The following is a 23,754-nucleotide window of genomic DNA, read 5'->3' as shown; positions in this document are numbered from 1 at the left end:
ATTTTATGATATTAAGTATGTAGTTTTATTACATTTGCAAAAAAAATCTCCTCAATAACTTTTGGTGTATTTTCAGCAATAAACGCTAACGTGAAAATTATTCAGTTTTAGGTACGGTAAATAGTAATAACAAAGGCGATCTGCATTTCATTCAAACGAAAAGTGGACACCTTCAACTGATCTATGAGCCCTATATTTTTGTGACGGACAGCGTGCGGAGCGGACGGACCTTCTGGCGGTGCATGGAGTACGGGAAGAGATGCCGAGCGAGAATAACCTCTAAAAACAATATCCTTAAAGTTACAAATCCGGTTCACAATCATTCTGACAATCACATGCGGAAAATCGCCCGAAAATATGATCTCGGTGAAGTTGTCACTTGCCCTTCCGTGTGATGACTCTCTTATTTACATAGCAGCATTTCTATCTTCTTTTATGTATGGATTATAATTTGTGTGTATTTAAGCAAAACAAAATAAGCATGTAAATATTTTGATGCTGTATAAAAATAATGTTTTCTTTGCCTTCTATCCTCTGCAATATTATTTATTTCGAGTGAATAAACGGAACTTGAACATGATAATAGTCAGATCGTAGCTTTAAGCATTTAAATCGAGAACTGTGTAATTTTGACGAGTTCCGTTAATTAAAGCAATACAGTTATGAATTACCATAAACTTATGAATGTGATCGATTAGCATAATAAATGTAGTTTAAGGTAAATTTGTTATTTGGGTAGTTCTACAAAGTATGGAAGAAACTGAGTCTCATTTCGGCCCACATTTTTTTAAACGTTCTGTTTGCGGAATTAAGTCTAATGACAAGAGTACAACGTCTCTAAAAGTATATAGAGCGGAACAGACAAAATATCTAATAGTTTTCGATTTATGACCATTTTAAGGAAATCAAGCCACAGGAAACTGAGCAGGTCACCAGGAAACTGAGAAAAACAACAAAAATCGGTAGAGATTAATGAGATCAACGTTTATTTATCATGTTTTACATGAATTTGTATTATTAAATAAATTTTTAATGGTACTAGTACCTTTAATAATAACGAAAAATAGCTTTATCTTGGCTTACATACTAATTCTATATTTAAAGAGTCTTGAACAGGAAGTCTATTCATCAAATGATCATTGAGCATTAAGAATTAAGTAAAATCTTCTTAAAGATAGTTAACAACATGAAAATAATGAAGTCTGAGACTTAATGACACTTCAACCTAGCATTGTACTTAAATCTAGTAAAAGAAAATAATAAAAAAGGTAGGTATTAATAACTTTGGCGGTTGAAATTGATATTTTTTATGGCATTCAAATGCTTTATAAATATAAATTTATATTTCTATTCTTTATAAATTTATATTTACAAAGCATTTGAATGCCATAAAACAAAAAATATCAATTTCAACAAAAAAAAGGTCGTGTTCCATCGTTACAATATTGTATTCACTGAAAATTGTTTCATATTGGTTGAGATGGTTGTTAATCATCTCAATTGATGGCGCACGGTGTGTCCCTTAGACACATAAAACTGAAAGAATAGAATAAATTCGATTGCTCTGGCGGGTCACGAGTGGCTGAATTGGTCAAGCATCCGCCCCGGAAGGGCGCGAAAGGATGAGGTTTCGAGTCCCGCCTCGTGATCGAATTTTTTCTATTCTTTATAAATTTAAACTTTGGCGGTTTCAATACTATATTATTTTTATGCTAAATTTTAAAATCACAGTCAGCTGAGGAGTCAGGGCATGTGAACAATATAGAATCGCCTTTAATGCATCCATCATGTGCCCAATTATTGCATACTAGACACTGGAACCAGTCATTTCCTGTAGTATCTTCGCTGTGAGACCACCATAGATAAGGCACTCACAGTCACTGTATTTATTTTCCTTTCCATTTTTTGTTTCATTTTGTTTGCCTCTACATTTCTTGGAATTCAATTTTCGCTTCTGTTTTGAGTCTTTTTTTTATCGTAGTCTGTATTTTTTCTTTTTCAGCAGCCAATCTCAGGGGATCTATTTTTATTTTTTCATACCTCAATTTCTAGCTTTCCTTTGGTTTCACATTTTTTTCTGTACAACAAAATATCATATTTAGTGTTCAAAATACAGTGCAATGCAACCAACTTTATTTTACACTTACATGTCTATAATCATTGTTATTAGACTATTAAAGACATATAAGTTAAGTTGTAGTATAAACACCTACAGTCAAAATAGTACTAGGAACTGCCAAGATCGGTAAAAGTAATGTTTTATGCTTTTTTCCGAAGTTTCTAAAAGATTACGTGCATACTTTAAGATGACCATTACCAATACTAATTATCTGTAGATATTTAATTACGACAGCTACTCAAATGATTTATTTCATTAATTTATACGTAGTTTAATATTTATAGGTAGAAAGTTTTAAATTATCTTACGCAGAAACAATGTTTTAGTGTGAACTTATCAGGATCCTGGATGGTCCTCAGTATCCTGGCTTTCAATTTGACAGGAACCTGAGACCAGGATCCTGAGAATATCTGTCTAATATTAAAAAAAACATATCAATTTACAACATTTAACCAGAATTAAGCAAAACTAGGCCTTTGCGTCAGCATCTTACGTATCAAAACGCTATATTTCCTAATATTATTTATTAATTACGTAAAAAATATCTTACCAGGATCCTGGGAACTTCACTGATTACGACACCACTTTCCTTACTCACCGCGTCGGGCTGATTGTACTACGCGCTAGGTGTGAATAACTAGATGATATTCTTTGTCTCTTTCGTACGTCTGATTGACTCAGCTGAACGGCAGCATCGCACGGCAAAAAACCTAGCTGTTATTTGCTTATTTTACATGAACCAGGATCCTGATATGAAAGCGTGGGGACAAAATGTTGACAATATTTTTTTAATGTTTTTTTGGGAAAATAAGATAATAATTATTCTACCTAGCAAGAAAACACAGTAAACTCACCGATTTGGCTTTCAAATTACCTTGATACAGAAAAGTAAATAAATCAGGACGAATTTAAAACCAGAATTTGTCCGAGGGACAGTTCAGGATCCTGAGAATTTGACACTTTGAACAAAGATTTCGTGGCATAAATAAATGTTTTTTTTAATTGTTTTCAGTGACCAACAAGAAACAGCTTTAAATAACAGTATTCCGTACAAATTAATTACTTTGAAACGTTTTTTTAGGTATAATTTGGCTGAGCCGCTAAAAATTCCTTACTTTGTAGAACTACCCATTTATTTTGATCGGGCATATCGCTCGCGTGTATGTCACTACGGTAACACGACAGGGAGCGCAGGGGGCGAGGAGGGCGACGTGCGGTACACGGTGACGCAGCGCGGGGCGCCGTGCCTGGTGATCGACGGCTTCGGCTACGTGGCCCGCAAGCGGCGCGGCCCGCGCGTCTACTGGACGTGCCGCGGCCGCCGCCAGTACGGCTGCCCGGCGCGCGCCCTCACAGCCGCCGGCCACCTCGCCGGCCGCTTCACGCTGCACAACCACCCGCGCCAACCCGTCGCCGAAGCCACCCGCATCGAAAGCCTCATTGAAATCGTCCAAGTCAACAAGTAACACGCGGGCACTCGATTGAATCTTTTGAGTCGTCAATAAAGAGGATACTTTTGCAATCAGTTTTTTATTCATCCAACATTTCCCCTATCGTGAGAATTGTCAATGCATTCGTTTGTATCGAACTATCGTAGCTTATTGCATGCTGTGATTAACATATTAACACGTCGCATGGGTATATGGAAAGTGACCGGGTTGTGTTTTGCAGTTGAATTCGTCATATCGAACCGCGGCCGGCGGCATATGCGTCTCGGTGGGTTTTCGTTTTATGCGGAGAAAGTTTTTCCGGAGAAGAACAAGGTGCGTTGGCGGTGCACGCGGCGGACGTGTCGCGCCTACGCGCACACGCTGCACGATCGCATCTTCGCTCTGAGCAATGTGCACTCTCACGAGCCTCCGGCGCAGCTCCCGCAGACCTTTCCCACTAACGCTCACCGCTCGTTCACGCATGCCGCTCTCGCCACGCAGGCCAAGGCTATCCTCAATGACTAAGACATTCCAATTTCCATGATCACAATCGACTTATATATGTCAGGCGGTGGTGTGATGTGTGTTGACTTTGCTATGGAATCGTGTATATTTAGCGTATGTAGAAACTAGAAATCTGACGGACGGTCTACTAGGTTTTAAAGACACCGAGAAATCCCTTTTAATATGACAAAAGTTTATGTGTTCAAATGCTATTTGAAAGTCAGTTATATTTCACGTCTGGTATGTTACCTTTTTAGGTTTCTTTTTGACGATTTAATGATTTATTTTGACATTTAATGGATAATTGCAGGAAGATATAACATGCACAAAATGCTCTTTTTGAATACTCTAGTCAAATCTAGTCAAACACGCTGTAGTTTAGTAGATATTTAAATTATTTATTGTAATCGACTAACATCGTACTAAAAGGTATCTAAATCTAGTTTAAGTGGTATAGGTTGGATTGCTATTAACAATATGTAAACATTTTGTAGCAATAATGAACGAATTTCATCGAGTTACTCACGATAATAATATAACAAACTGCATTTGTATTACAATAAAAATAATCAGTAGATACGTAAATAATGTAATTAGTATCTATTTAGAAAATAATTGTAAATATTGAAATAAAAAGTAATAATTAGTTATATCACCACGTAATATTTGGTGATATTCGCTTAATGGTTGTAGACAGAAATTCATAGTTGTAAACTAACATATTAATAATTGTAGTTAAAGCATTCTCACTCAAATAAACAATGTTGCGTTGTTTTAATTTTATATTTACTTTCATACACGACAAATCATATCAGATTTTGTTATGAAAATCTGTAAACGTTTTGTATATGTCTAATATATATTGGATTTTCAGAGAGTTACGTGCGTTTATGTGTGGGGCCGGGTGGACGGCCGCGGTTGTGGGTCAAAGGCAAGAGTTTTTACGCCGCCCATACGATGCGGTCGGGGATCGTCCGCTGGCGGTGTACCATGGGCGGGTGCGCGTGCAAAGCTTACACACAAAAGGGGAAACTGCATAAGCTAGTCGGCGAACACAACCACGCCAACCGATGGAAACGAAAGCCCACAAACAAAACGGCCGGCCCGTACTCCGGCACGGGATACGTGGCTAACTCGTACTCACTCCCGCACGTACCGCAGCTAGACTTCGACAACTTCGATCCTAACGCCTGGGTGACGCCGTACTAGCATCAATTGTGACCATTTTTGATAATCGTAGTATACAATATCGTCTCGAAATTATTTACGATATTTTTATAGACTAGTCATAGGTTAAGGGAATTCGTTGACGAATGGACGTGCAATCTATTTAGAGTCTAGACGTTTTTTAAATATTTTATAAATAGATCGATTTTCAATAGTACTCTATGAAATACGTGGCGAAAGTCGTACGTCGTAAGTAAAGTATTCGGCTCAAGTATTATTTTAGTCATAGTGGTATATTTCCGAAATGTGATATATTGAAGCTCAGTTAAAATGATCTCATGTTATTGAACAGATAGCCATAGTGCCAAATATTGAATTTGTTGATTTGTTTGCACTGCCATATTTGTGTGGAAATGTGATAATAATTTCGAATGAATTACTTTCTAGTAAGAAAATCTATAAATTTGATATTTATTTATCCTTTAAAAATCATGTTTTATCAACTCAGAGGGAAGAGGAATATTGCCATTAAACAAAATAAGAGATGCAAAGATTAGACGATGTATCCGAAGGTATTGTCGTGCTTCCTTCCCACTTGTATCTATTTTATTGTTAAATTATCGAGTAAGATTATTGTCTCTTAGGTGTGCCATTTATAAGAATAAGGTTTACAAATTATGATGCCAAATGATTCTTTTTAGAAAATTATGTAGTGCCAAAAGTTTTCGATACCATGAATTTAAATTTAAATAAATTAATTTTTAATTATTGTTACGAACTTTTTTTGTCTTGTCTTGTAATTAATAGGCTAGTAGAGCAAATTTCATTGAGTTACTAAAAGCTTAATAAATAAATTTAACTAAATGATTGTTTTATTGTACATTATCCAGCTTAAATATAAAATTTGATAAAAATTTCGTGTTTTGTTTTAATTTTACCTGTTATTCCTTATAAATAAATGTGTATTGTGTATTTAAATGTTATCATCCAGTATAATATATCCATATTTAAGTAGTAATAAGTAAAACGTTAGGTATAATTATGAAAATGCCTTTATTTATTGCGATAATATATACATATTTTAAAAGCATTTTTGTAATAGCTTTTCAACTTTTTAAGGGCACAAATTAAAATGATTGTATTTTTCAGCTCGTTTCATACGTGCCGGAAAAGGCAGGCTGCTTCTCCACCGAGGCTATACATTTCGACTGAAAAACAATCTAGCGCACGGACGCAAGCAGTGGTACTGCTCATCGAGGCTCACGTCGCGATGTCTGGCGGACGTGAACACCGAGGGACCGGAAGGGTTCGAGCGCATAGTGCGCTCCCGCTACTCGCACAACCACGCGCCGCCCAACGTGCGCCGCTTCGCCGACGGCCGCTACGTCGTCCGCACGCCGCACCAGAGCGGCCACCGCGCCCCGGCCCCCTACGACCCCCACAACCAGCTCCTGCAACTGCAGCACGCTCTGGCTCTGTACGCCGCTCACGCCACGGCGACGGCCACGGCGTCGGCGGCCGTCAACGCGGCCACCGGGGGCAACGGCCAACAGCCCTCCCCCAACTCGCTCCCGGCGTCCACCCAACACGCGGCGACGGCTAAACCGCTGCTCGTCGATACTCCCATCAAGGAGGAAAATTAATCAATTCGATACGAATGGCGATGACTCGATGATTTTTAGCTCTCTTCGATTTCGTCACTTTAATGGCTCTAGATCACAATGCATTATTGCTATTTGCTATAATTATCAAATTCGAACAACGGATATTTTAGAAACGGTTTTCAAACGAAATTTAGTGTATAATTAATGATAGAGTAATTTTATTATTTCTTAGGTTATATGGGGATAGGAAGGAGTTAATATAGAGAGATGGCTTCGTTGGATAGTTGATATCGGTAACGTGACTGTAAGTGGAATCTTTCATGTCGGATTTAGATGTTGTGGTTTTGAATGTTGCGACTTGGTGAACAACTTGTAAGTGGTTAATGTCGTAACGTATTCTAGGTTAGGCGGTCTTTTCGAGGTCTAATGTTATCCGTATAGGTGTGGGTTATTTATGAAATGGATAGGAAATCGAAAGCGTATGTGTAAAAAAGATTTGAATGTGGATATCTAAGCATGGCATTGCCAATAGAGTTAATCATTAAACAGTCTCAGTGCAAGTACCATGGTTTGATAAGAGCTGGGTTTGTTTGAATGACGTGGACTTGTGCTGGATTATTGAAGTGATAAACAAAACAGATATGTGCGATTCAATGAGTAATACAGGTGAACAGCAATCAGGTGATCGAAATTCGCTTAAGATATTCCACATTCAAAATGTTCGTATTCGTGTCAAGTTTAGGTAGATGGTTAATATCCGGAAATGGCTCATTTTGGCGTTTGATTTAGAAATTTGGCTCAATCCACCTGGGCAGCATCATAAGAGATGGCGCTTTTGGACGTAGGACGGTAAGGCAAGTTGGACAACGTGAGGTAGGTAGTTTCTCGAGAAGGACCGTAGACAATTTGCGATCGGAACGGGTGCGTAGGCAAAGTCTGGCGGCCGCGGTGCCGTCAGAGACGTGAAGGCGACTGATTACGCGAACTCGGTTCAGATTAAGCGATAAGGATCCCTCGACTGTACTTAGAAATATTTTATTTATTTTGAGAGTTTATAACTTTACACGTTTCAAATATTGCTACTTAGACATTAGACGTCCGCCTCTTTATCTATAAGAAATGCATTAGTTATTGTAAATGTTGAATGTTCCAAACCTACCTTCGAGTGCTGACACTTGCACGACACTCGCTGAGCGCAGACGTCGACCTATGTTGTACTCCTTAGGATGGATTTAAGTACTTAAGGTCACTCATCTACCTCTTCACTTTTTATACGGGTTTTACAGATTAGTTTAATTATACAATTTTATATACATGAATAAATACTCAGAAGCTTTACTCGAGTAAGGTGTTTAGGTAAGTTAGGCTAGGTTTAGGGTAAAAGGGCGCGTCGGGGCGGTTCGCTGCGCAGGGTCCGGCGCGCTGCTAATTATTATTATTACCTTATATTATTGGAACTCATCTACCTCTTTGAATAGTTTTAACTCGTACTGGAATGTTTGCTGTTGATGTCTTAAATGTGAATAGGCTCTCGAGACTGTTGTCTAATATATTTTATTGATTGTTTTCGAATGATAATTTGTTACTTATCGAAATAATTTTTCAATAATATAATTGTCATACGTATTCCTAAGACTCTGATTTAAGTACAAATTTTACTATTTTTTTTTATTGTTATTTAAATACTTTAGGTTTTACAGGGTCTTTGCCCATTGTGGACGATACAGCCTCCAAAATGTTTTATCTAGACTTATGTAGTTGTAGTTCGTGTCAAATGGTGAGAAATGCAATTATTGTATGATTAGATATTAGATTTAAATATAGACCTAACAGTAGACTCGTTTCAGCGGCTGGTGTAATAATAATTTGAGACTGAGACCAAAAAACATAGAGTTAATTAGAATTAATACTCCTGCACTTCACATAGTATACTGTTAATTAATAATAAATAATTAATGACCGTTTGACACGTCCTATCGTACCTGACCTACATATGAATACCAAACAACGACTCGGGCTGTGGCGAAAGTTATTACGGGTAGCAAAATGTAATATTTTTGTATTTATGCAAATTAATAGTTAATGAAATCATGTTTGCAGTTTCTTGCAATAAATAATATACAAATCAGAACCCTTTGCTTATGAAATAGATAGATAAAATCATGTTTGTGTATTTATTACGGTGGGTGACTTAAAAAATACGTTATTTGTCAATTAAGTACGTGTGACGGGCCGTACGGTGAAATGTTCCAAAATGTTGGACGTAGTTTCTAGTTACGAAGTGTTACGACTCGCATACCTTAATTATATATTTCACGTGGAATGTATATAATATTCAGAATCTCATAGAATGTACTTACTCACATTCGCCACAGTCTCCTACTTAGGGCCCAGTTAATGTAATTTATTGCGTCTACTTTATCTACCTCATTTAAATCGTTACTCTTTGTACCTTCGAGTCTTATAGTGTAATTTTTGTATTTACCATTATAATATTAAGATTTTTTGGGTTTATGTATGGGGTATGTTTTGTGAAATATTAAATCGTACTTATAAATAACCGCGAGTTTTATTTACATTAAACAATCGAGTGTTTTATTATTTTCCTCGTGGTGGTGGTAATCTTAATGAGGTGGTTTGCTGGTTAAATTCTAACTATGTTGTATGTAGCAGGGATTAAATACTTGAAATCGCGGCGAGGCAAGATAATAATGATGGTAAATACGTTTCCGTTCTGCGAGGAGTCGAAACTGCGGGATAAGGTGATATGGAGGTGCACGTCGAAGAAGACCAACTGCAAGGCGCGTATTCACATGCTCGGTGCCAACGTGGTGGCAGTCAAGGGCCTGCACAACCATCCGCCGAGAGCCTCCACATCTTGATGGATTATTGAAACTGTTTATGACCTGTCCATAAAAACTGTTGTCAGACTCAGAATAAACTTTTTCTGCATCGTATAAACTTTATCAAAATATCGGTTTTAGTGGTCAGTTTTGATATTCATGTTGTAATATTAATTCTCTGTAAGAGTAATAAACTATATATTTTTGTAAACGTAAATTTTGGTAAAATGATTGTTGCGTATCTTATACAAATTGCTCATATTGTTACAAGATTTTCCGAGGTTTTACACCGTCGTAGGTATATACGAGACGGATATTACTTGTTATTGTTAGTGTTTTACATAAAATTAGTAATCATTTTTTATCTATATTTACAATATTATAAATGTTTAAGATAAGACAATAATGAATGAATATATTAAGATTGTGATTTAGCTGAAAAGACATCCACCTCTAAATGTTTAGTTAATTTTAGGCATTGGATTATTTCATTCCATTTCGAAGATAATATTTGGGTGCTGGTGATAGGTAGGACTCTATAGATGACGTACTAAGTGCGTGCATCAGATTTTTGAAGTTCATGATATTTATTTTCGATAATTAATTAATATAAATGGCAGTGATCAATATTGATGGTCAAAATATGATGTTTATATCGTACGAGGTATTAAATTTAAAATTATAAATTGGTATATAAGATATTACTTCTAATGTACTTATGATATTAATCTCGGTTTAAAAATTATGTTAATGTAGTGTTTACGTAAGTGCCTTATGTGGGACCATATATCAACACAAATTGGAGTTGTGTACACGATACATTCCTTACAAGTTTAACTTCGGCTTTATAATATGCATTATCCTACGATTTAAGTTTTAATATTTTAATATAGAATAGACTTCGTTGATTTTAATAAGAGTATTACTCATTAAGGATTTAATATTAAATATAATGTTTATACATAGTCGTCTTTTTTATTTTTTTTGTGTATGTTTTTTATATCCCACTCATCTATTTAAAAACTGCATGAATAGAAGACGTTAAATACTGAATTCGATTATTTATGTCTGTCTTGGTTTGTCCTGTTTTCAATTATAACAAAAAATGTGAAAATATAAAATAAAAAAAACATATACAATTTCATTCTTCACAAAAATGACTCTATTTTTATAATAATCATTTTATTTTTATTTTGTGAAATGTGTTCTTTTTAGAAAATATAACAGCAGCCTACTTTTCATCTGGAAAAGGAGGGAAGATACTAGTTCTTCAGGGTTACACATTCAACCGAACGACCAAGAATAACTGGAGTTGTTCCCAAAGGAGACATCGTAAGTGTACAGCTAAAGCAAAAACTAATAATAAAGGAGAAGTGATTGACTTCAAAAACACACACACTCATCCAAAACCGAAGTTCTTTAAGAAGAGTACGGGAGACCCTATACAGATTTAGCAGCCAGCCTCGGTTCATAGAAATTAAATAAAAAGTTCGATTTATGTAACGGTGCATTTACATCAAACGAAGATAGAGCAGGGGCATTCTTTCGTGATCATATTTTAATGTAGGTAAACGAAAACTCGTATTCAGTGTTGTTCAGTACATATAAGAACATTGTATAGAATCTTTCCGAATGCCCTTTGAACAACGAAGGAATGCCCTACGCCCGTTTACACTAAAATAATTTGACATAGTGGGGTTACAATTAGCTCGTTTGATGCAAAAGCACCGTTAGATAAAATGTAGAGCATATGCATCTTTCGAATGTTATATATTGTGGAGCAATTAAACAATGTGTGTCACGGTTTAGTTCAGGTTAATTCAATTATGCTTTTTATATATTAAATGTTCATACAGACTGCTCGTGTATTTTTTATATAGAATTACATATAAAGAAAATTTAAATTGTTAAGAATTTTAAGGATTTTCAATATACAATACTTAATACATAGAGACGTGGTTGTGGTGCTTAATCGAAGCAAACCTCGTTTTAATAACTAAGATTTTGTGTCAGCTGGATGTTGACTGGCTATAAAAATCGTTTGTGATGGTACAAATGTCACCCATGTAAAACCCAAAACCTATCTACATATTTATTAAAGGGTATTTAAAAATGACAATAAAAAGTAAACTTTATCATGATAATTTTATGAATACTTTTTGTAGTTTCGATTGCGATCACCTATATTATGTAGCAGGAATGTTTATTTTACACTTTTTTTTCTTTTAATATTGTAATTCGATTTATTTAGTACATATCTAACTGTTTTTGTGTTTTCGGTAAAATAGCACTGTATGAACATGAATATGAGGAAAATTGTATCAAATAGAATGATTGTTGATTTATTGTTATAATACGTCGGCAAATTTAATAAGCGACCGATAGTGTGATTATAGAAATGACGCATATAATGTAAAATAATGTTTTGTTAATGTACGTATCTATGATTTGGGAATTGGCTGAATGAGAAATATTCATTTGTGATACATTGGTTACAGGGATTTAGGAACATGCTCAAAAGAGTTTAGAAATTATTTTTGGAATAACTCTATGGTTGAATTGATTATATCTCAATTTTTGTATCTAATTATAAGTACCTATTAACATCATGTTTATATAAGGAAAAATAATATCGTAGTTTCCTGTAATCAATGACTTGATTCTTGTTACATCCCGAGGGCGGAAATCACGTTAAACATTTGTTTGGTTTAAAAATAGTCACACGATATTGATGTTATTTTCCTTACTTGGTATTATTTTCAGTAATAACGTGTATTCATTTCTACTTTTGGACTGTGTGAATTCTATTACATTTATTTTTTCTTCATACATTTTCTAAATAACAAAATTAAATAAATTTTCTCATGAAAATAAATAACTGATTTGATTTATATTTTGTTCAAAATTACACTTAGAAGATCTCGGGATTATATCCATTGGAAGGAAAGAGTTACGACATAGACCCTTACGACATACAGTATGTTCAAACTATGAAATGGAAATAAAATATTCCGGTTCAGACTTTAGCACTTAATTTACTTTCTCGTTCTTCTATGTATTTAATTCTGTGCCTATTGTAACAAATGTTATTATATTTCAGAGGCGTTCTTTTTACCGTCTAGAGCTGGCAAGTCCGTGCTGATATTTCGCTCCAATAAATTTTGGGTGAACAACCAGTACAGGGATAAATTGAACTGGGCGTGTCGGGACAAGGACGCTAAAGGGTGTCTCTGCAGGGTCCAAACCACGTTGAACGGGAGATTCATACGCATCAAAGGTGGCCACAACCACGAACCAAACTTTACCCCCCAAAACTTCGACTCTCCTAACCCGGCTGAAAAACATTTCTCGAGAGTAGAATCAGCTTGCATGAAATACCTCATGCAGCAATAGTCTCTAAGTTATTTACCAAAAATAAGTCCTACACATAAGATAGTATAAGTGTCGTAGGTATTAGAGAGAGTTATTTTTTGATACTACAGTGGCTTCGAAGGCTGTGACACAGATCCATGATCAGAATTTCCGAAGATGACGCATTCCTTTTGTAGCTTTAAGATCTTGTGTTTTGTATTAAATTATTTTAAGGAGTTCCGTATTAATATTATGGAATGATTGGTTCCATGTTTTAATTCACTCTTAAAATTTTAGGCGATCCTGGTCTATGATTTTTTTAATGCACGATAAAATAATGTAATATATATATACAATATAGGTATATTCACTTTATATTTGGAAATCAAATGAAATGAGATTTATGAGTTAAGTTATCCGGAATAACACGATATGTTCAATATACTTAAAAGCCCTTGTTAGCAAAATAATTTTTCAAGTGTGGATCTTTAGTATTACTTCATTAATATGCGTGTTAAGCAGAACACGGCCAATTAAAAGTTTATTACTTATTTACTTGGAATCTTGCGAATCGATAAAAGTGAAAATTTATGTGAAATCTGACAAAATGTGCAAATCATTTTTAAATTAAATCCATCGATTCATAGTAGTTATTATTTATTTAGACATTTTGCATTGTGTGTTTATAATAATAATGTTCTAATGTTGTAATGTTATAATAGATATTCTATGTAACAATAAATAAACACAATTTATAATTGTAAGTAAAAATAATTAATGCGTCAAAAGCAACCAGGGTCAATTAGTTATGTGGAATCTCGTAGATAAGAGTATATTACGAAATATAATTTTGTGTAGTTTTTTATATAAACAAACATTTTTATCAATGTCAATTTAGTGTTCGCTAAATTCAAAGGAAATTAATAATAATATTCCGTAACAAACAACGTAGGAACTGATAATAATTAATTGTATAACTTCCTCAATAAAATACGCGACTTTACCCACTGTTAGCATTGATTCGATCAACGTGATTTTTATACCAGGGGAACGGACTTTTTGTCTGAAAATAAAATATTGAAATAACAAATAATGTTTTTTTTGTTTGCTTTGAGAATCTTTTAAATTTTCCGAAATTTAATTTGACTACTGTATATTTTAGAAACAATCTTCATGGACTTTACCTATTTCGTTTGTAAAATATCTATGTGATCATATTTCTATCAAATCAGATCTCTTATAAATTGTATTTTTTATTGCGATAATATAAAATAGTGAACTTTTTAAAACTATTTTATTGACCACGCTATTTTATTGAATCATGTTAAAATTGATTCATACAATTGTTGAATATTTCTATTTTATCTGATTTATTACGCCAAATAATTTGATCACAAAACATAGAAATTGAAAAGTTTTAGTAGTTACAAAGACAAATATCAGAAAAATATTACAAGTGAAAGAATTGGGTCTCGAGGAGATACAAGAGAAGGCGACGTTAAAAGCCAAAGCGACGCGAGGAACACTGTGAAGAGCCGCCTGCGCATGAGTCAATTGTATGTACATACATATTTGTTGTTCACGTAATTAATGCATATGGTGTGTGGAAACTGATAGAACTCATAAAATTATACGATAAATATTATTTGTATCGTTTTGGTATTTATGGATGTGCTAAAATAATATATCATCATAACTGAGGTTATTTTTAATTTGGTTACTTATTTCATTATGTACTTACTAACATATTTTGATTGACTAAAAAATATTATAATAAGGAAACCAATGATTTTTAAAAACCAATAGAATGTCGTTAACTTGGTACTTAATCTATTATTTTCTCCATTTTATAAAGGCCGCTGCGACTGCTTTTTCACTGAGATTTTGAACTATTTAACTTTTCGAAAATATGCTCAGACTTTCGTAGATAAAAAGTCAAAGAGTGTGATTACAGTGTACTGGACGACGTCGAAACTCGGCAATCCGTTGCTGGTGTTCAATGGAGAGAGGTTCAGGCGACGGGGTCCTATCGTAGAGGGTAGAGGAAACTGGCTCTGCATCAAGTCAGATAAAGGGTGCAAGGCCAATGTCACCACGTATCTCAATCACATACTTTCCTTCCGCCATTCGCACGTGAACCACGACATCATCGGTTACAAATACAGAAAGAAACCCCGGAAAACGCAAAAAGAACATGAAGCGAAAGCAGCATTTTGCAATCAATGTTTCTGATATTATTGGTCTGTGATTTTTTAGAGTTAAGTTTTAGTCATGTTTGGGACACTATTGTAATATTGTTTTTTAACTGAGTTGTATAACAATTCGCTTTGAACTCTAAATTTTATTAATGTGATTATTTTTATAAAAGCTATTGAATCTTGAAGGATACGCAATTATGTTTGTATATTTATCGGTTTATTTCCGTGCTTACCAGAGAAGTTTCGATACTATCGCACGAGAAAAGGGAATCAAGGTATCCAAGTGGGCGCTCACAGGTTCAGCTTCAGCGGTCGAGCCGTGACTGGCAAAATGCGGTGGAGGTGCTCCCGAAGCGTTCGGTGCTCCCAAAACGCTCGGTGTCGCGCAGCTGTTCATACATTCGGCACAGAATTAGTGCAAGTCAATAGCGACCATACTTGCGGAAATGCGTCTATGCATTGAACATTTTTCTTGGTATATATCGGAATCAGAACGTTTTATTTTTTTGTATTTTATAGATATAATATTGGAAGGCAAGAGAAGCCAAACTAGTCTACTTACATGTTTTAATAAAATACAACTTATGTCTAAAAACGAAAATTTTTATTTAATTAGACCCGAGTAATCCTATTAATAATATAGAGAGTAGATAGTAATTTTTATTTTTAACCATATAGCTGTTACATGAGGATTCTTAGTTGCAGGTACCGTAACTCCGGCAGAGACAACTCCAACTTTGGGCCTACCGTTTCCGTTCCCATGCTTCCCCGGGCAGTTTCGCTACTGTCTCAGCAAACGTGGGAAGCCAGCTATAGAGGTCGGCGCCCACAGATTTTGTTTCAACGGTCGAGCCGCCAGCGGCAAGGTGTGGTGGAGGTGCTCCCGGAACCCGCGCTGCCGCGCCGCCGTCCACACGTTCGGCCTCAGAGTCGTTCAGATGAACAGCGCTCACACGTGCGGCGTACGTGCCACTCCCTTGAGACCCATGTTCTAAGTATTAATAGCTCTCTATATTTTAAGACTAAACGAGTCAATTTATCTATCGACCGCCGGTACAATACGATGTTGGCACGGAATGTATTCTCTTTGTCTAGATCTCGATGTTAGAGTTGGTTTAAGAAAGGCTAGAATTAAAATTGATGAAGTTATTTTTAGCGGAATGTTAAATATTGCTTTTGTGCCTTTCTAACCGGCGGTCGCTCTACGCTTTAGGTATACGATTTAAAGGGTGTAAAGATCGTTCTTCGCTCTTTACCGTCTCTTAACTATACGCTCTCCAAAGAGATTAAATTACGTTAATACGAGTATGTAGCTTGTTAACATGGTCAAAATGAAGTATACGAATCTATTAGATGTTAGGATATGACCGTTTGTGAATTGACTGATCTCGGGCAAGATTTACCTCATATTTTATTTACGCATATTACAAAACCTTGCATTATGACCGTATTTTTCTAGGAGAATTTAAGAGGCAGCTGTATTCATTATATTGTAAAATAAAAATTATATTTTATTCAAAGAAAATTTACATAGATGTATTTTTAAGAGTCTTGCCTATCTCAGTGAAGATCTTCCCGCAGCGGTCCTAGGTGTAGTTCGATGTACAAAGTGATAGTTTCTTATGATATCCTAAGTATTTTTATACATTACTTTTACATATTTTTTTACAATTTTTCGTGATTTGTATATATATATGATTGTTGAGTCTTTGAACTCCGGACGGTTGGTTTCGGTTGCGGTTATACGAGGTCGGTAGTTGTTTGTTCGCGAAGAAGTTGAATCGAGTCATGTCAAGTGTACGATGTTAGGATTTACTGTCACTATTTGTTATTGTAGATTGCATTTATTGATCTATTTAATTAATCATAATACTCAATGTATACGTTGTAGATTTAAGTTTTTGTTGTAGTGAGATTTTTTATATTTTTAATTATTTTATTTTTACCCCAAGTATTTAAACAGTTATGGTACTTAATGCCTCGTTTTATTATGAATAAAGTTTAACGTACGGCTGTACTTACACAAAGATTTATATGGACGTGTTTACCAGATTTGTGTTTACCATTTTCTATTATGTACCAGTTAACAAATGTATACGACTACTGTGAAGTATTATTTTTGAAGTATTATTTTATGTATTGTGATAAGATGTTTTATATTTAGTTGGAATGTATAAGATAACGGATAGAGGTAGTGGAGGCGAATGTCGCCCGAGGAGAATGTATACGCTATGTAGTGAGTATGTAAGTGAATTACTTCACTGTATAGGTACAAAGAAATGATTATATTGTGCTGATGTAAGACGGTTTTTCATTTGATATCTACGATCTTCTAAATTGATTCTATTTTATCTTTGCTTCTCGCAAAATATAAGATAGAATAATACAAACCTTTTTTCGATCACTATTAAGTACAACCACCTAGAATAAAACAAAAAAATTAAGAGCGAGGCCATCTAGATGTTATATTTAGTAGAATAAAGTTCGTGCTAGAAAATGTGTCTCGGTAATTTTTTTAATTTTTAATTAGCAAACTTATTACCAGGTAAATACATTCTGACTCTACCTTATGTATTGGGCTTTTATTTTAGCGTATTTCAGGTTACGTTCATATAGTCATAATGGTGATTGTTCCAGGGTGGTTTTACATCCGCTCTGCTCGAGGCGGGCTACATTTAGTCGCCGACGGCCACATATTTTACGAAGACGGTGGTTCCCACCCGAGGCGCGTCACCTGGCGATGTGCTCGTTCCTATCAAAAGGCTGAGAGGTGCCAAGTAGCGTTATGTTTAAGAGACGGTAGGCTTGTATACTTTCGGGGCTCCCACAACCACCCGGCTACGTACAACCCAGTGAAACACGAGTCTAGAAGGTTCGAAGTGGACCCGATGGGCAAATATAAGATAGTGGAGAGCTGCGCCCCCAGAGTCGCGGCCCCGTCTATACAGATTCCTAGCGTGCCGCACGCCGCCCTGTTCCTATAGGCCTGGCGCGACCTCCTAGTTCGCGGTCTTCTCGATGGTAGACCCTGATTGCGTCCTAGGAGCGTCGCCGTCTTGATTTAATCTAGTAAGGCGCGTTTCGCATAGTTATCGTTCCTCATACTGTACTCTCTATATTTTTCTCGAGGTCTGGTATGCCTCTGATTGTTTATTTACACTATTTATTTTATCTACTAAGCTTTAAGTCCGAGGCGTCTCAAGATTCCTCTCGATTGCCTTGTACCGATGCCTTAGGGCTGATATATTAGGGTGTTATGTAAATTATGTAATCGATATCTATCGTGGGTGTGCAATATTCTCTTACCAAAAATTTTAGATTATGTATACAAACTATAGCTTTAATGTTAGCGTAGCCGTCTTGTTAAAGCTTTTTTATAAAATTCTATTTATTGTCCGCGGTGTAGGGTGCGGCAAGACTGACGATGTTATTAAAATACTGCATTATTTATTAACTGTATTTAGCCGTTGACGATACTATGTAGATGTAATGTATACTGGCTTACGAAGAATATACGAGCGATAGTTTTTATATTAGAGTCTTATACGAGTATATATACTTGTCAAAGTGTAGATGTTAGATGGAGTAGCTTCCTGTTACTCTCATATTTAGTGATATAATGTATTTGTATGATCTTCCACCGATTTCCTAATTGATAATATTAAGGTATTAGTAACAACATGTATTAGATGCATATTCTCGTTTGCTCTACGTACCAACCGGTATTTAGTGATTAAACTATCTACCTTCCTTTATTATAAAACTGTTACTTTTGATATAATGTATTGCTAGTCTACGAATATTATTTTGAATTTATAAATGAAATGAATACTCGAAATATTTGTTTCATTTATCCTAGTATTATTCTATAGTTTGTTACCTTTAGTTATGTTGGCAAATGTTTGATGCAGTTTTGTTTCCGGGCGCGTCACTGCAAGAGGGAGATTCGTTGTTGAAGATGGGAGGCTTCTGGTACAAATTGGATAATTGCTATAGGACTAAGAGAAGATGGACGTGCGCACGAGGTTGTGGAGCTAGAATTCATACATGTGGCAAGCGTGTGGTGTTCTCTGGTCTGCGACACCGTTGTAGGAACGTTTTAAACAATAGTATATGATATATGACGCTTATATGGTACTTTGTAAGTGCAGCAATTTTCTTGGCGCAGGGTTGCGGAAACCAATCGGAGTGGAATGCTAGTGATTGTTCGCTTCCGTAGCTCTGGGTTGGGGTAAGCTTTAGTGGACTATGAGCTAATGTATAATTGCGGTTGTTACGTAATTTAAGTTCTGTAATACTCCACGTGATTTGATGTTAGCATTAAATTGCATGTTTTTTATGAATATTTTTTTACAAAATATGTTCTTAGAGTTACGATGTTATGGATTGATCCATTTACCTCAATATATAAAAGTGCCTTTTTATGATTAAGGTTATAAGCTTATATAATTTCTTTAATCGTATGTTTCTGATGTTTAGTTCAATTATTTTTATGTTTCGTTGTTATACCTCCTCGTATCGGATATTGAGTGATTTTTGCAGTATTCTAAATTCTTCTTTATTGTATGTATTTTGTATATAACATATATGTTATAAAGAAATACAGTAAAAGCAATTTAAATCTTGTTTGTTTCACATTCACTTGCATTTCTAGCTGGTAACAGTGTCTATTTAATTGAATATAGGTAGTATCTTTAATTAATTTGTACATTTAATTCAAATTCAACAAAACTAATACAGTTGTATGTTACAGTTCAAATTATTTACAACACAAGAGGATACCCGAAGTTGGTCTGGGACGGGTATACCTTCAGAGCGCACAATGTGTATCGAAATCATCCGAAGGTTTTGTGGTATTGTTCCGGGAGGGGCAAGTACCATTGTCCTGCGACTGTGAGGACGTTCAACAGGGAGCTGATCAGCTGCAACGGTGTGCACAACCACGCCCATTGATAGTTGCAAAGCCTATGATGTACAGATTGTAGGTTTCTGACCTTTTCAGGCCTATTCCCTGACTGTAGAAGCAATGGTCACGGCTAATGTCGTTGAAATTACTATAATAATAGAAAAAAGAGCGTTTGTGCCGAGCAAACGTGTCAGAAGTGAAACTTATTTGGCAAGATTCAAGGATACCAAAATCGTCGTCCTGCTCCATGAGGTGACAGTATTGCCATGACACGACCTTGAAATTTTACTCTCAACGTGCCTAAATAAGTTAAATTAAAAGATTCGAAAGTTGATAAAAATAACATTGATTCCGTCTCTTTATAAGGTGTATGTAACGCTCAAACGGTAGCAAAAGTATTTGTTCAATTTGTGATCAATATAACGTACAAGGAAAAGGAGCGATTAATTTACAAGTCATGGTTATAACATCAAATTCGACCAAGTTTTATTATTGGTTGGTATCATGCACGTTTTTGCGATGAAAATTATCAGAAGTAAGAATTTAATTCATAATGTATTTTTTAATATCGTGTCGGGCCGAACCTTGTTAAAAATTAATGCAGGGTTACAAAAGTCAAACATAACCTTTAATTTAAGTTTATACTTTTTTATACGTCTTGTATTTAATTTATATGAAAAATTTTATTCCTATTTCAATCATGAAAGTCGTAACGTAATATATAAATATTGTTGTACATATGTAAATTCGAATTAAATGATTTAATTGAGTCCAGTGTTTGAATCTAAACCGTATCGTAGTGTATGCAAAGTCATTTCTGCATGTTGATTATGTCGAATGGGTTCAGAGGAGGCGCCGGCGGTGTACGTGCCGTCGCGGACCGGCAAGTCGCTGCTGTTGCACGAGGGCTACACGTTCTACCTGAAGAACCTGCAGTCGTACGGCAGGAAGCAGTGGTACTGCTCCTCCAGGGACATGGCCGGGTGCCGCGCTGACGTCATCACGGCTCCAGCCAGGAGCGGCGAGGGGGATATCCTCTTCCTTGTCAGAGGACGACATATACATGCCCCCCCTAGTTACTATTTCACCCCCGATGGCAAGTACGTTAGGCGTAAAGATATCTATCATAGGTACAGGTAGCGCGTAGTGTTTTTTTTGTCGATTTTTTTTGGAATCTTAATATCATGACAATTTTTTTTATTTTTTGTGATAACTTTTTTTGATCTACTTATTGTTTATTTTTTTCTCGATTTTTTTTATATATTATGACGTATTTTTTTAATGCTTTGTATCTCGTGCTAACTGTAATTAATTAAAGTACTAGTTGGAGACAAATGTGCGGCTGTAAATAGAAGAAATATTGTTACGGTTTTGAACCTTATGAAGTTATGACTTACGATGTATTTCATCGCATAATACCTAGAGTTACTTTTACTAAGCATTGTAATACACAAAAGTTCAATTAAAATAAACATACAAACTTGAATAAAGTTTTTATTCGTTAATGAAAACATTTTTTCTTCCACGAGCGTTATTACCTATAACGTTTTTAATTTGGATTTATGAATACCGCATACTCATGTTTACGTTTCAGCTTAAACGTAAACTATTATAATTAAATGCTTAGAACGTAATATAAATAGGTCAACATTTAACGCAATCGAATCACGAAACGCAGTAGAAGTAATTCACCGTTCTCCGTCTCAAAAACACAGTGTAATGGTCGTAAGGGCCCATTAAAATTGAAGTAGTTTTGCCGATACGGTTGCAATATCATTTATATACGAGGGGATATGAATTGCGCAGTTGTGATGGATCAATACGAGCTACAAAGTTATGAAAGAAGAAAGTTCGGCAGGGCATGGGGATCGCATGGGCGTAGCCTGCTGTCTCCCGCGATACAGCCTAGTTACGCCCTGTATGCCCTAATTTTGACGTACGGCCCTTTCTTGGGACGCTTGTGTGCGTAGGCCGAGAGGAAAACGTTCCTCTACACGCTACTTCCGTATTTTCGACGATTCCTACGAACTTTAGTTGCGTCATACGTTGAGTACGAAATGTGGGTCGGCTTGAATGTTTATGAAATGAATAATAATAACAAAGTGTTACGCTTTTTGATCGCTGATATTATTCTATGATATTATTATACGATAGCAATGTATGCTTTGTTGTTAACTGTACTGTGTAGGTGGTCGGTTTTGAATGTGTTTATTATGATTTGAATGAATTTATGAAAGGCTGAAAAAGTGTTTAGATACCCATTTGAAATAAGCTTCTTTATACATAACAAGAAATATTTATTGAGATTATAAAACTTGGATTTATTTTTATTATTATATTTACTTTTACAATTGCTATATTATATTTGAAATGAAAAGCAGACCTCGAATATTATATCAAAACATTGATCAAAACATAAAACATTAATCTTGAGCATTCCTGCAGCCGTAAACTAAAGATTTTCTCTGAAATGGCGCATTACATAAATCAAACCGTAGTTATTTGTAGATGTGTATGAATTAGGGGGTTGTCAGTAGCGATGGCCTAGGTCGCTGCGTAGGCCGTAGGGAGCCGGGTGGGCGGTGGATAGGGCTGCCACATTATTAAATTCAAAATTATGAATATTAATATTTTATGAAATTAATTTCTTTTTTTCAAAACTTTTTATTCAGACCTTATTTAATTCACAAAAGAATTTTTTCTTTAATATTTATATTTAACTACACTAATTATTTTAAAAGCTACCACTTACAAAATAAATAACACTGAAATCAATGTATCTCACAAAGCAATAAAAATACATATAATAAATTTATTAAATCTCGCAAGTGGCAGTCCTATTGGTAGCACGAGCTCGCGGGCACGCGAGGCATGCGCGACGCGCAGTGATGGTGAATCGATAACCAGCATCCCACCGCGCCACCACCCCAAATATACAATAACGCTTCCGCGTCTTTAATGGACGCTATAAAAATAACTTTTTCGCGATGCCTATCTGTGCATTTTATTTGGTTTTTATTTTAGTAGGCGATGAAGCGGTTTGAGAATAGAGCTTGAATATAGATAAATATAACTAATGTTTGACTTGATTTTAATACGCAATTTGGTTTTTGTAAATGTTAGTTTATAGAATAATTATACTCGTGTTACATGCCCAAGTTTTAACCTTGTAATATATTGAAACTATAAAAACATGTGAAGTAAAAAAAAGGTCTAAATAAATAATATCTAAAAAAATACACACTTATTTTTTACTTAAAACAGGAATATTATTAGTGCCTTCAACTGACGCACAGATCTTAGTTTAGTTTTAAGTATTATAAAAAAAATTGCGTCATGTTTCCGGCCTAAGATTCCACGCGGGTCTAGAACCGGATCACTTATTAATCTTTACTTTCCATCAAACGTCTTAGTGGCCAGTTTAAAAAACAAAATGTTCGATTTTGGAACGCATTTATTTTTAAATTTCGATCATAACTGTTATTATAAAATAACTGGTTGATATCTGTTCTCGTTGTAGCGGTGTGAAAAAAAACAATAAGTTCGATTTTTGAACGCTTTTATTTTTAAATTTCATAAATGTTATAAAAAGTAACTGGTTATGTGTTATTGTAGCGATTGTTTGTGAATGG

General features: G+C 35.2%; 1 protein-coding gene across 50 annotated transcripts in view; it reads left to right on the top strand.

Annotated features, from left to right (window-relative positions):
• Nucleotides 1-23,754, top strand: part of LOC149908338 (uncharacterized) — a 465,602-nt gene that overhangs the window by 22,174 nt on the left and 419,674 nt on the right. The window contains exon 5 of one of the 50 annotated variants that reach the window (XM_090101752.1): nt 20,970-21,277. The exons of 41 other annotated variants lie outside the window; for them this stretch is intronic. In XM_090101752.1, coding sequence (XP_089957878.1) covers nt 20,970-21,262 — 293 coding nt within the window. In that variant the 3' untranslated portion in view covers nt 21,263-21,277. Of the gene's footprint in view, nt 1-105; nt 452-3,790; nt 4,832-4,927; nt 5,744-6,369; nt 9,385-10,882; nt 11,137-12,767; nt 13,083-15,915; nt 16,227-17,853; nt 18,216-20,969; nt 21,278-23,754 lie in introns of those variants that run through there. 8 more of the 50 variants (XM_090101745.1, XM_090101749.1, XM_090101751.1 and 5 more) reach the window with 8 other exon arrangements.

This window comes from Colias eurytheme, chromosome 5, assembly GCF_061535395.1.
Source record: "Colias eurytheme isolate Ceu_HAF_F1 chromosome 5, ilColEury1 Martin Lab GWU primary, whole genome shotgun sequence".
In the NCBI taxonomy this organism is placed as follows: domain Eukaryota; kingdom Metazoa; phylum Arthropoda; class Insecta; order Lepidoptera; family Pieridae; genus Colias; species Colias eurytheme.
Note: the sequence above shows the minus strand (reverse complement) of the source record. Positions and strands in the feature narration are given on the sequence as shown.